The sequence below is a fragment of the Anthonomus grandis genome, chromosome 11, assembly GCF_022605725.1.
Source record: "Anthonomus grandis grandis chromosome 11, icAntGran1.3, whole genome shotgun sequence".
NCBI lineage: Eukaryota > Metazoa > Arthropoda > Insecta > Coleoptera > Curculionidae > Anthonomus > Anthonomus grandis.
Genome location: NC_065556.1, coordinates 19,572,431 through 19,587,743, shown reverse-complemented (window position 1 = coordinate 19,587,743; position 15,313 = coordinate 19,572,431). Strand labels below are relative to the sequence as shown.

The window sequence follows — 15,313 nt, the reverse complement described above, 5'->3', positions numbered from 1 at the left end:
AGAATAAAACTTATATATCACTTAGAGGCATTTGGGTATAGTTTGTAGAAATTAAGAGCAAGTTGAAAGCATCTAAAGCTCTCTCTAGAGGTTCTTGGATAGAGTATTAGAGAATCTTATAGCAATTTGGAAAGATTCTAAAGCCCGGAATAAGGTAAACGTAGTTTACTTAGTGGCTATTGAATGTAACTTGGTAATTTTAAGAGCAGTTTTCAATTGCCTGAAATAATATAAAAATTAATTTTAAAGGCATTTTATCGAGAAATTTAGAGCAACTTGAGAACTTTCAAGATTCCTGGAATAAGATGTAAATTATTTGGTATATCTTAGAGCAAATTGGAAAAACTTAAAAGCATAGAATAAAGTAAAAATGTCCATCCCTTAGGGTGATTTGAGTATAATTTCGAGTACTTTAGTGCAATTTAAAAACCTCTTAAATTCCTGAAATAAGTGCAAATAAATTATTTACTTAAGTGCCTTTGGATAGAATTTAGATAATCCTACAGTAATTCGGAAAGACTTAAAAAGCCTGAAATTATTCTATTTAGAGGCTCTTGTATGTAACTTGGCGATTCTAAGGATAGTTCGGAGAAACCCAATTGCCTGGAATAATGTAAAAATTAATTTTAAAGGCATTTAGAAATTTCCTAGAGAAATTTAAAGCTATTTGAGAAAACCCAAAATTACTAGAATAAGTAAATTTTTTTTACATTGCTTAGAGATTCTTAGACCAATTTGAAAATCTCCCAAATTTCTGCAATAAGTCCAAAAATTCTTTACTTTAAGGATCTTGAATGAATTTTAGAGATTCTGAGAGCAATTGGGAAAGACGCAAAAGCCTGTAATATAGGACCAAAAATATTCTACTTAGAACTTTTTGATTGTAACTTGTAGATTCTAAGAGCAGCTTAGAGCAACTCAAAAGAATGAAATAAAATAAAATTTAATTTTAAAGGCATTTTGAAAACCTTGCAAATTTAAACCAACCAATAATTTTTTACTTAGAGGCCTTTGATTGAAACTTAAAGCAGACGAAACTTAATTGAGGAAACAATCTAAAGGGAACTACACAAAGTCTCGATCTCAAAAGTATTTATTAATTTTAACAGTAGATTAGTGTATGTATAATGTGACCGTAAAACATGTTCCCTTTAGATTATTGAATCTAGGTCTCTTTGAAAAAATGGACGACTTCTTTCAATTTAATTGAAGAAACCCAAAAGCCTAGAAGAACTGAAAAATTTAATTAGAGCTATTTGGGAGTCAATTAGAGCTATTTGTTCTTTAGGCTCCTACAGTTGCTCTTTCTCTTTCAGTCCTTTTGAGGGACATACTATTCTCTATACATTTTAAGGGCCTTTACTGAAGAAAAGAGGCAATCACGAGCGCTCCATAAACAATTACCATTGCATCTACTTTAAGTAATAATTTATGAAAATGTTCAATAATTCAGCTTTCCATACATTTACCTACGCCAGAAAATTCAGAACTTCATATTCCAGGGCAAAGTGCTGGCTTAAATATACTAAATACTAGATACCAGAGGCGAGTAACTTTCCAATATGCATTCAGGATAAAAAAAATCATTGTTATTTCTGTTAAGTAAATTCCATCAAATTTTAGTGCAACATCCGTCATAAACGAATTAACAAGGGTTATAAAACCGCGATGCCCATAAAACAAAAATAATATTAAAATGAATAATAATGGGCATTAAAAGGAGAAAAAAAATATGTAACTCGTAAAGACCGGGGGGAAGCTATTAAAGAAGAAGAACCACATGCTTCGAAGGCGAAGTTGTATTTTTCGCATCCTTTAAGTCTATGCAAATAAAGCTTTGTCCGTGGCTATCAGACCGCATTAAAAATCCGAATAAAGAGACAGTTGTTCATGTTAAAAGGAGTTTTCGAGTGATGTGTGGTAGAAACCGTATGGAAAACAGTTAAATATGCGAGCTACGGTTTGTCTTCAAAATAAACCAACAAAAAATCGTTAAGTAAAAAATGTCTGCGCACCTAACAAGCCTAACAAATTGAGTCGTCCAAAATTTCAAGATTTATACAGTGATAGAGGCGCACCATTTTTTTTCTACCCACTAAAGCTCATCTTTGGCTCGATAGTAATCTGTTTTATTTCTTTCATAATTGTCTTCATTCATAATTTTGTGGCCTACCTTATTTGGGTATGTAGATGAGAAACTACTGAAATATTGCATGTAAATTTAACCGTAGTCAATTTGACGTAATGAGCTTGAGGATAAGATAAAATTCCTTGGAACTAATGAGAACTAGTGCTGAAACTGATTCATCAAATTTCACTTATGTAACTCCTAAATTATTAACAACATAATTCACGTTAGGCCATTGTCGGTCTGTTAAATTGCACTTCTGAGATTCCGAAACACCTCTGCACACATTCCGCGACAACTCAAATTACTCTTTTTTTGTCTGAAAACGCCGACTAAATGAGTAAAACGTTGTTACAAGTTAATTGAATCAGACAAGTGCAGTTTGAGATGCATCACAGGGTTTTATGCCTTGTTTTCTAAGGGTAACCTAGTAACCTATAAAGTTGGTTTATAAGAGTAATCCTTGGTATGTATACAAGCTTGTTTTAGCTCTTCTAGTATGATAATTAGCTGGCCATTCATATCATCATAATTTGATTAAGTTCACTTCCAGGGTCTTTCTTATCCGAGAATTTGAGGAAATAACTATGTCGTCGCAAGGATAACTTACGTTAAAACTTGCAATAATTTCATTCCCCCGTTAAAGACGTACGGCTCATCAAAAATTCAGGATGTTAAAGAGTCGCGGTCAGTGGACCTATGCAATTCCTCATAAACCGTCCGTTTTATTGTTGCCGACTTTTATACGGTGTCACGTACATTTTATACATTTTACGCTGTATAAGACCGTCGGACTTTGACGTAGGTTGGATTACTCAAGTGCATTCTTGCAATTTAAAAATGTTAATTTTTCTGTCCCAGTGTTGTTTAGTTAAGGATATTTTTGCCTCAAAGAACTCTACCAGATAAAAATCCAATTTCCATATAATCCCCTATAAGGAAAACCGCCCAAAGAATAAAATACATTCCCGAAATCGCTGTGCTTACAAAACGCTGACTCGATGTTCATGAACACTTATAAAAATCAAAAGAATTAGTTATCAGATCCGGAAGATCTCCGGAACAATCCGGAGACGTTCTCCGGCAACTGACCGGAATAATGCTGAATTTGTCCCGGCTATTGCCGTTTCCGGGATCACTTCTTGCATTGATGAGAAAAGTTCCGGGCCATTGCCTTTTGTTTTATCGGGTCGGATCAGGAAGTTTCGCGCCACCCCACATATCACTTTAAGGGTGTTTAAGGACAGCACATAAACAATCCTGGATATAATTTTTTACAGGCTATTTGTTCTATTCATGAAAGAGCCAAATTTCATGCTTAAAATAGAGTTAAACACTTTTTTCTGCGAAATGTGTGGATGATGTGAATGTGTGGTCGAATAAGCAGCAACAATCCTGTGCGCTTCTCTATATATTTTTGTATGCACTCCTACTTATTTTTTTGAAATTGAGCAGGTGAAAATGTAGATGTTGAGATGATTTTTCCTGAAAATGAGTGATGACATTCTATTAACGTTTTTATTGAGAAAAACATAATTGAGAGCATAAAAAAGAACAAAAATGTACTATTGGACGATGATCTCGCCGAAACGTTAAAAGAACATTGAAGAATTTGAGGTTGAATAAGCACCAACAATCGTGTGCGCTCTACAATATTCTGGTACATACCCCTACCTATTTTTTGTCTTGAAACGGAGTGATTCTATTACACTCTTGAAAGATACAAACAAATATGTGCTGCAGCTCGACGTTCGAATAAGCAGTACCAACATGTATACTACACTAAGACAAAAAAATCGACAATTTTCTTTTTTGAAAAATATATTAAAAATATTGTTTAAGGTGACAAAAAAACATCGTATTAACTAACTTACTATATACCAATATTTAAAGCTTGGTTAGTCGGAAAAGGCTCGTCTAACGAAAATTTTTAAAGAAAGTTTTTTTGTAGGGAAATTAAATGTACAGATAAATTTTTTATTCCGACAGTTTGGCAGTTTTGATGCAAAAATGAAAGCATAAACAAAAAATTAAAATTTAAGGTGATACATCTCTTAATATTAATATTGGGAGCTCGAACATTCACGATATTTTTTTGTCACCTTGAACAATATTTTCGATATATTTTTCAAAAAACAAACAGCCGATTTTTTGACCCAGTCTAATGTATCTAATCCTCTAAATATTTTTGTTCATACTCCTACTTTTTTTTTTGGAAAATGAGCAGTTTGGTCCATGTTCTTATAAAAAGAACAAAATTACTCACTACAACTTGACACTTACTACAATAAAAAAACGTTAAGGAATTTAAATCGAATAAGTAGCAACAATCCTATTCGTTCTACCATATTTTTGTACACTCCCCTATCTATTTTTTGTCTTGAAACAGAGTGATGGTTCTATTATTACACGCTTAAAAGATGCTTGTAAACGCCGGTCGAATAAACAGTTTCAACATGTAAGCTCCTCTACATATTTTTGTACACACCCCTACCTATTTTTTTTTAAAGCAGAGTAATGATTTTATTACACGCTTGATAGATATAAAAATGTGCTCTAGGACGGCGGTCGAATAAGCAGAATCAACATGTACACTTCTCTCTTGCTCCATTAAAATGAGTAAAATTACTCCTCTAAACGTTAAAAGTACCTTGCGGAATTTGAGGTCGAATAAGCAGCAACAATCGTATTCATTCTATCAAATTTTTGTACAGACCCCTACCTATTTTTTGTTATTTAAACGGTGTGATAGTCCTATTATACCCTTAAGAGGTATAATAAATAATAGTTTTAAGAAACTAATAGAACACGCTTTTATTGCAATTCGAACTAAAAAGTAAAAAATAATGTTTTATTACGAAGAGTTTTTATTACAGTAGTAGAAGGTCGGACAATCAATCATAATTAATTATCTCAAATAAAAATCATAATAAAATTTAATTTATTAACAGAATAATTTAGATCAGAGTAAAAAGCGTGGGGTGTTCGATATATTAAATATGACAATTATTCTATTGGTAACTCTATATGAGTGAAGAGTTATGAAAATGAAGTAAAATGCCCCTCACGCTTTTTACTTTTATTTGAATTATTCTGTTAATAACTTAAATTTTATTATGATTTTTATTTGAGGTAATTAATTATGATTGATTGTCCGACCTTCTACTACTGTAATAAAAACCCTTTGTAATTAAAAATTATTTTCTACTTTTCAGTTCGATTAGCAATAAAAGCGTGTTCTTTTAGTTTTTTCAAACTTTTATTGATTTTCTACTTTTTAGTTCGACTAGCAATAAAAGCGTATGTTTATAGTTTTTTTAAACTATTATTTATTAATCCTGGCAGTCCTAATAAGAATAATGGAGAACTGGTATCAAATTATTTCATTGTCATCGGTCCTTAATACGTATGCAAAGATTCAAGTTGATCAGACTTTTAGAAATGAGGGAAAATTAAGCTCAAAGATTCCGTTACATACGTACATAGATACAACTCGAGCTAATATAAGCGTGTTCAAAATATTCTCTAGGGCGGCGATCCAATAAGCAGTATCAACTTGTACATACGTTCCTCTACATATTTTTGTACAGACGTCTATTTTTTTTTTACTTAGAAATGACCTCCATGTATTGGTAAGAAAAATGCAAAATTATGCACACCCACAAAGGAATGTTGAGAATTTTGAGGTCGAATAAGCAGCAACTATCACACAAAAACAAGGAAAAAAAGAGAATCAAAATAAAAAAAATGTATCTAATTCGAGACGAAATCGCACAGGGATCACTTTCAGTAGTAAAGTGAAACGACGTGCCGCTATCTCAGGATCTAGAATGAAGCTTATTACGGCCTTTCCGTAACAAATTGTTATTGTTGTTCGGGTAACGACGTTGTTTGAAATGGGCGTGGGCTTCCAGCATTATATGATATACGTTACTACTACTATACATGTACGGAGAAGCTTAAGGCATATTATTGGAAGGTACTGCTGGTACCCAATGTTATCATTAGAATGATTTCGCTATGAAATTCCTTATAGAAGATCCCTACATGCTTTAACATTGAATTTTACAAAAAAAAATCAAATAAATTACTTAAAATGATCATTTAAAATACATATAATTACGCTACCGCTTCTCCGCTTGCGCCTGTAAATCATTATTTACGACGCGGAATTATTATTATTCTATAGTAAATCAACCATACAGACTTAAGGCGAGTATAATATTTCTTAATCATTAAAGCTAATAACTTGATTTTGTAGGGTTAGAGCCAATTAAACATGTTGATTAGTATGACAAACTAAGTCTTCCATCCGGTCTATTCTTCATGGTAATTTATTTGGTTTCTCTTTTTTTTTGGCGTATTTGGTAACATTTTAGGAATGTTCCCTCAAGATATTTTTGTCTTTAAAGGTACCATATATATCTGATTTAGGAGGATCCAGGCAAAAACCAAAACATGATGCGATAAAACGTCCAAGAATTTACTCGATTTTTTAAAACTACATAAGAAAAATTACATTTTAAGAATATTCAGGGATTTATTAGGACTTTGAGGTCGAATAAACAGAAACAATCCTGTGCGTTCTACGATATTTCTGTACATACTCCCATCTTTTTTTTTTTTTTGAAACCGTGATGGTTTTATTATTACACGCATGAATGATACAAAAATGTGCTTTAGGATGGCGGTCGAATAAGCAGCACGCTTCTCTACGTACGTATTTTTGTACATACTCCTACTTACTTTTCCTTAAAAATTGGCAATTTGTTTTACGTTTCGACTAAAAAGAAGAATACTACTCAATTAAAAGATATAAGAATGTTGAGCCATTTGAGTTCGAATAAGCAACAACAATCGTATACGCACTCCCACTTATCTTTTGCCTTAAAAATTAGCATTTTGGTTTATGCCTTGATTAAAATTTGATATAAATTTTAGGCACATAATAATAATAATAATACTTTTATTATTTCATAAAAATAATGCAATATTACAATAATAATAACAATACACTGTATACAAAAAAAAACAAAATCAAAATTCCATGGAATAAAAGGCAATTGAAGCCATGAATTGACAAAATTCTATAAATAACGGTATATTCATTGGCACTGCTGATCAAATATTAAAACTATAGAATAGTTAATAATACTTTACGGCAATTAGCACTATAAAATTTTAAATACTAGATACTATTAATATAAATTAATACATAATAAGAACTAAAAAAAAATTATAAAGAAAATAAGAATCATAAATCTAGACTACTTCTCAGGGACCAGAGAGAAGGTTTTGTTTCATATAGTTTTTAAAACACCCTGCAGATCCAGTAAAATCATGTATTTTAAATTTGTTTATGGTTGATGCGATCACATATGAATAGGACTTCTTAAAAAGTTGTTTTTATGATTTGGCACTGTTAAAATGTATTGTCGTCGAATATTTAGATTATGAACATCCGTCCGAAATCTAATCTTATTATACAAGTAGGGTGGACTTTTAAATTTTATTATTTTATAAAATAAACACAAAGAACTCAGCCACCCCAATTCTTTTAGCTTATAAGAGACAGGTTGTCTTCGTCGTATTCCATATATAAGACGTAAGCAAGATTTTTGCATTTTTTCAATACGGTTTATATCAACGACATCCAAAAAGGGACCATAGACCAAATCCTCAAAATTAAAATTTGATAGTATTAAAGATTCACATAATAAGGCTTTAGTCTTAGAAGTCAGTGAATGACGGTGTGTATAAATTAATTTTAGTTTTGAAAATGCTTTTTTTAAGCAGAGACTCACGGTTATCTAAGATGAGCGCTAGGTTTCTCGCAGAATCCTTAAAAGATATATAATCATCCCCTAATTTAATGCTCAGTATCCATGAGAATCGTGCGATAATTTGCAGGACAAAATAATATAGCCACGCTTTTGCTATGATTTATTTTAAGTAAATGATCATTTGATACAGTTAATAATTTGTTTAAATCATAATTGATAATTTGCATTAATAGAGTTAATGGGAAAAGACTTGTATATTTGCGTGTCATCAGCGTATAATGACTGACAGTATTGCAGGGATTTTACGATATTTGAGCTAAAGATACTATAAAACAAAGGTCCCAATATTGATTTACACTAAACTCTACCTAGATCCTAGAAGTAATGAACAACTTCCCCCAAAATCAAATCAAATCATAAAGGAGCCTATAAAACATGCTTTACTGCTCTTAAAGAAACCACAATTAATTAATAATCAATAATTTCCTAAGAAAACTATTGGCTTAAATTGTGCAACTAAATTTAAAATTTACCATTATGACAGCAATACAAGATTAATATGTCATACCCAGACAGATTGTTACAAATTAACCCAGCCTTGTCCATTACAATAATTTTCGAAGGTAGCAGCACCACGAAAGAAAAAATTTATTATTATCATTAAGTAGCAGGTATCCTGCCAAGCTTGCCTATAAGAAATCTTGCTATCTGTCAACCGTAGGAACTACCGAAACGATCAAGTGTATAATTTAATGGTTCTCAAGATTTATGCGGGTGTGGTACCTTCGTCGGCTATATAAGTTCGAATAATATCTGATTATCTCTTTACGGTAGTTTCATGTAGCACGGTAATTGTCTATCTTAACGTCAATGGTTCATTAGTTTTGATAAATTGGCCTGTTGGCTTAAATGGGAGTTTTTCCCGATTTTATTTAAAAATCCGGATACAATGGCGGTGCCATCGTGCCGAACAAACGCAATCACAAGCCCGAACAAAAACGTAAAGCGATATTTTGGCAAACAAAAGCTGTTATTCCACGCCCTATCTTTTGCTACTTGTACTACAAACATTATACAGTAATTGTCCCTAATCTATCGGGAGAATCTTTGCGAGGAAGCGGCAAGACTTAAGGAAAGAATATAGGGGGATCCTTGAGAGTCCTTGTAATTTAGTCGCCGACAGTGGCATAATGTCCTTTATGCCCTAGAGGGTACATTACCGGATATAAGAAAATCTTTTGATACAGTTACAGTGGTGATTTATATACAATGAATCGTACAAAGAACAATAAAATGATAATTAAACAATTCAGGCACATAGTTACTCGCTAAAGGAATCCCATATTCGACCCCAAGGAACGTCGAAAACGTGATCGGAAAAACTCGCGCGATTCAGACTGATTTACTGATCGAGATGTTGCCGGGTTTTTTTGTTCGTGCGATGCGTTTCAGAATTCGCGTTTCTTGCCTCTCAGGACCTCGCGGTATTTGATGGCGATTTAGCTGCAAATGAACACGTATAAAAATTTTTGAATCCCAATGAATTAAAATAACGTTCAAAGTTCTCCTTTCTCGGTTTAATACAAGTCGAACGGAGTAAATAATTTTCAATTGGTCTTTATAACTCATGAAAGAATGCCTATTCATTCGACACCACCTTACAAGCAACTTGGTACTCTATAAATATAAATACAGTCAATAGTTGCACCAACACATACATGCATTCTTTGAACAGATATATTATGTTGTAGAGGCTATACATTTAAAATAATGTTGATTTCTCTTGTTGCAGGTAAACCGACCCCTAACAATGAAGAAAGAGGGGATCCAAACGAGAAACCGGAAGCTATCATCAAAAAGTAAGAAGAAAAAATCGGGGGCTGCATGTTTATCATTAGGAGGGATGATGGGAGATATGATGAAACCTCTGGATGCCAAAGGTACTAAATAACGTACCTTTTAAAAATTTTCTTTCATTAAATCTCCAACTTAATCAAGACTCTCGAGATTAATCGTAATTTTCTTGTTCCAGGAGGCTTTGGACAATTTAACTCAATGGGTGGAGGCCACCCTCACCTCAACGCCGCCCTTCATCCCCATCACGCCATGAGCCACTGGTACCAAAACAGTGCGCACCCCCACGGGTTCGTCAGCGGTCCTCCACCCCCTGCTCCTCCACCCACAGCTTCTTACCATCATCATATGAGTTCCTTAAGTGCAGCAGGATTGGGACTTACGTCTAATGGAATGGTAAGTTTCTTTAAGGATTTAAATAAAGTCATAGTAGTAATTGATTATTCTAAGATGTGATAGTGATTTCTTTATGTGAATAATCAGGGGGTTTAATAAGTTCTATGAAATGTGGTATTCTTCCATGGTTGTTTAGCTGTAGGTGGTTTAGATTTTCTAACTATGTTCAATTGAGTCTGTTCCAGGCCCAAATGTTTGGTTCTTTTTGCTAAGAACAAGGACAGTTAGATGCTTAAAAATTGTGTTTTAGGATAGTGCTCGAGTAAGCAGCATCAATATTACGTTCCACTAATTATTTTCGTAAACACTTCTGCTCATTTTTCTTTGAAATTAAGCGACTCGATCTAATTAGGCGAACTCGATCCATATTTTCACTCGAAAAAGTAAAAAAACATGCCTAAAAAATGCGGGTTAGAATGGTGATCCAATAAGCGGTATCAACCTTTACGTTCCCCTACATATTTTTGAACACACTCCTACTTATCTTTAGTGCTTTAAATTGAGCGACAATTTGATTTATGTTTTGATTAAAAAAAGTAAAATAACATGCATAAAAAATAAAAAAGAAGGTGTTTTACGATGCCGGTCAATAGCATCAACTTTCACGTTGCCCTATATATTTTTAAACACACATCTACCTATTTTATATTTTCTTTAAAATGAGTTAATGTTCGATTAATGTTTTGATTGTAACAAGTAAAATAACATGAATAAATAATTTTAAAAATGTGTTTCAGTATGACGGTAGAATAAGCAGCATCAACCTTTACGTTCCACTACATATTTTTGAATACACTCTTATATTTTTCCCTAAAAATGTTGTAATGGGAAACTTTGATTGGGACAGTTGTGATGGGACACTTTGATTGATGTGTTGATTAGTAAAAGTAAAATAATTCTCATAAAAGATAGAAAATGTGTTGGTGGTCAAATAAGCAGCTGCAATCCTGCTATTTATTTTTTACCTTAAAAGTCGAATAAGCAACATCAACCTGTACATTCTTCGTATATTTTATACACTCCTACTTATTTTTTCCCGTAACCGATGTTTCTATCCAATTAACGGTTGAAAGGGGCAATATGAATTAAAAATGTGTTTTGTTGGAGATGACCATTTTCAACCAATTACTGTACTGCTTTAATATCTTACATGTAGCTTTCTCCTGATCATACTTTTGTCGATTTCTCCTCAAGCTCTAATTCTTCAACTGGAAAACCTTTGAACACGAAGAAAGGAGTTCTTTATTGCTTTTTTTCAGCAACAGATTATGTAAGAAAGGAGCTGAAATACATGTGTACATTGGAAGATATCAATGGAACTACTGTAGATCAAATCTGGTTTCAATCCACAATATTTCTTTTACTTTTGCTATAATAAAAATGAATATTCACTTACACTGTGCTATGATGATACTAACTGTGATTTCTCTTTTGTTTCAGGCTGGCTGGAGATCAGAGTACACGTGATAAGGAAACGTAATCGATCAGCAAGTTTCCTATGACCCCGACCTGTATAGCTTAGCACAAATGCCATTAAAGTCATATTAGATAAACAAATGAGAGTTGTAAAACGTCAAAGTAATGACAACTGTCAATATTATAAGCTTTATCATTTGAAACTTTGACTTTAAGGTCTGTGATCTATCGCATATGTAAATTTGAATTGTATTTATTTCTTTTGTAAATACGATGATGGTTTTTTTTGTACAGTATTTTAGAAGTAACTTAAGGTGTTTACAGTGAATTTTTGACCAGGTTGAAAATTTGTAATTAAGTACAAAGTTGAACTTGTAAATAATAGCCGTGTAATTCTACTAGGGAATTTTTCTAAATTATTGTATATAGATAAGTTTATTTAAATTACATTTAATGTGCAATCTTAAGTTGTCGATTTATTTATTTTCGAAAGACTGGAAGAATAAATAAGCCGCAGTGGTAATTCTTTTGTCTTTAACGTTGTATAAAATGGCGAAATTTTATTTTTTAAAAACGTATCTGAGAAGAATCGTACTGTTTCTTTTTTTTGTTAATTAATAAACTTGTAATAAAATTGATACCGTTTAAAGTGTAATATTAATTAGAAAATAATTCGAGAAATAAATTGTGTACATAAAATTGATGTATGTATATGCTCTTCGTGTGATATATTAAAGATATTTAATCTTACTAACTGTCGTATTATTTACTGCGTATTTCCTTAATATCTTAAGTCAGTATGTTGAAGAAATCTAAAGATGGCGGTCAAATAAGCAGCATCGACCTATACGTTCCTCTGCATATTTTTCCACATTCTCCTACTTGTTTCTTCTTTAAAATTAAGCGACAATGATTTTGATCGAAATAATATGCGTAAGAAAAAATTATTTTAGGATGATGGTCGAATAAGCAGCATCAATCTTTACGCTCCCCTATATATTCTTAAACACACTCCTATTTATTTTTTTCTTAAAAATGGGCAGCAATTTTATTCATGTTTGGATTGGAAAATGAAAGGTAGAAATATGTTTTTGCCTGGATAGAAAAAACATACTTTGGCTCATAATAATTCAGGAATTGTATCTGGTAAGGACTCCTTGAAAATCCCTTTATCACTCTAATTTTATTAAGATCTTGGCAGGATTTTAATGGAACATTCTAATAATGTTCTGTGGTATAAGAAACATGAACTAAAAAAAAGAGTGAAAAATTTTATGGAATTTAATGTGGGAACTTAAGAGTATCACATTTATGATATCGGTCACAATCTCACCTTAATCTACTAAACACGTAAAAGTAAATCATGCAACAGTCTGCAAACGAAACGATCACAAGGCATCAGACCATCACGTTCCCGATTTATTACGACTAAATGAAAGAATTCAAAAGCCATAACTTTGCAATCCAGACAATATACAATGCGTAATTACGTCTACGTTCGGCCACATGTCATTTGAATATAAATATTGTAATTTTTTTTAAATAATTTATTTTTATTTCTACTTAAATGCGAGTCCGCGGTACGTCGCGTGAATTTCAACGAAGTGGTTATTCATGTCGGAGGGCTTCTTTTTTTTATGGACGCGAAACGTTCAGGTTTCTGGGAAATACGAAATTTTTATTTCATTTTTTTTTTGTTTGTTGTGTGCTAATTTGATGTGACTAAGGTTTTGCTAGATTTTTGGGTATTTAATAAGGTTTAATTCTAGGTATTTAATTACCTGATTTTGTAAACAAGTCACTTACTTAACCTAGAAAAACTATTATTAAATTTGTGGAAATGTAGTGGTTTCAATTGCAAGGTACCGAAAGAAAGAGAGGGATTTTATGAACATTATATACAAGGGATAAAGATGGATCAATGTTGGTCAGTTCAGTGGGTTCTCTGCGGGTTTACTGCTTTTCTGGTTTTTTTCTTAAGAATTTTGAAAATTGGCAACTATGCAAGGAAGATTCCATTATTTAACCTTGGTTATTTTAGAGTTTTTTAAGTGGTAAAATTCAATAAAGTCGATCACATGAGAAATAGACATGTGATTTTTTTCTCGGGTATATCACGGATACAGGTGAGTTTTTACGTTAATAACTTTCCTTGATTACTGTCGCATAAGCAATCTTAATTACCTTGATTAAAGTAAAAAAAGAGTGCACTAAATCACAGTGTTTTGAAGCTTTGTACTGAAGTAATCGAAGTCGAGCACAAGTCCTCTTGCAAAAAAAATCTAAATAACTGACGTTTTACTGCCAAAATTGGAAGAATTTTCTTTATCGAAATTAAAGAAGACGTCAAAGAATCTCAGTTATTAAGAATCTTATCATTTTGATATTTTAGAATGAAGTTACTCATTTATTAAGTAAAAATTATTGGCATTGCATAGTACAGGCACTCCTGTAGCAATAATCTGAATAAGTCATGTTTTACTGTCAGGATTTTAGGTATTTTTTTGATCCTATTTAAAAAAGAAGTCAAGAAATTCCACTTATTAAGAATGTTACCATTTAGAGTGAAGTTGTTCACTTTAATTAATGCCCGTTAGCACAGACTCTCCTATAAGAGAAATCTTAGTAACTCATATTTTACTGCTAGGATTTAAGGATTTCCTTGATCACAATTAAACAAGAGTTCGAGAAATCTAATTATCAAGAATATCGCTATTTTAAGACATTGAGAGAAGTTATTCAGTAATTAATTAGGGATTCATTTTAATGCCAGAATTCCAAGGATTTTCTTGATCACAGTTAAAGAAGCCTTCGAAAAATCATAAATATTAAGAATCACAGCGAGGTTTTAGAGTGAAGTTATTTACTAATTAATTAAAAGTTATTGGCGTTATTTGCCCAACTACTCCTATAAGAAAAATCTGAATAACTGATGTGTCACTGCTAGAATTTTAAGGATTGTCTTGATTAAGCTTATAGACGACTTAAAAGATTCTCAGTGTTAAAAATCTTATTATTTTAAAGCTTTGGAGTGAAGTTATTAACTTATTAATTAGAAAATAATTATTATGTTGCACAAGCACTCCTGTAGGACATAATTCATATTTTCTTGTCAAGACTTCCTCGACTACAGTTAAAGAAAACTTCTATGAATCGCAGCTATCAAGAATCTCATCAATTTGAGATTTTGGAGTGAAGGTATTCACGAATTAATTGAAAATTAATGATGTTGTATAGCATAGGTACTCAGGATTTTAGAGATTTGCTTAACCACAAAAGAAGAAGTCTTCAAGGAGTCCTAGTTATTAAGAATCTCACCATTTTGAGTCGTTGGAGTAAAGTTATTTACTAATTAGTTAGACATGAATGATAGCCAAGAAGACAAGAAGTATAACACACGAACTTATGTAAGAAATATCTTAATAAATCATGTTTTTCTACTGGAATGTTGAGGATTTTACTGATCATAGTTAAAGAAAGTTTCAAGGAGTCCCGGTTATCAAGAACCTCACCATTTTGAGGCTTTACAGTAAAATATTCCCGATTGTTAATATCCTAAAGAGTAATTTCAAAATTAAATTCTTTATACTTTCTATATGGGTTCTCCAAAAATTTTTTTTTTCATTTTGGCAATAAAAATTTCGATTTTTTAACAGTTTTATTGTCCATCCAATTTTTTTTTTTTTTTTTAAAGTTAAAGCCTACAAAATTCATATTTTTTTAATTTTTAGCTTAT

The 15,313-nt window shown here is 32.0% G+C and overlaps 1 protein-coding gene across 3 annotated transcripts in view; it reads left to right on the top strand.

The window, feature by feature from the left end:
- Nucleotides 1-12,150, top strand: part of LOC126742405 (GATA-binding factor C-like) — a 114,998-nt gene extending 102,848 nt beyond the window's left edge. For all 3 annotated transcript variants that reach the window (XM_050449059.1, XM_050449060.1, XM_050449058.1), the window contains exons 7-9: nucleotides 9,704-9,851; nucleotides 9,944-10,161; nucleotides 11,602-12,150. In XM_050449059.1, coding sequence (XP_050305016.1) covers nucleotides 9,704-9,851; nucleotides 9,944-10,161; nucleotides 11,602-11,628 — 393 coding nt within the window. In that variant the 3' untranslated portion in view covers nucleotides 11,629-12,150. The remainder of the gene's footprint in view (nucleotides 1-9,703; nucleotides 9,852-9,943; nucleotides 10,162-11,601) is intronic.
- The last annotated feature ends 3,163 nt before the right edge of the window (nucleotides 12,151-15,313 follow it).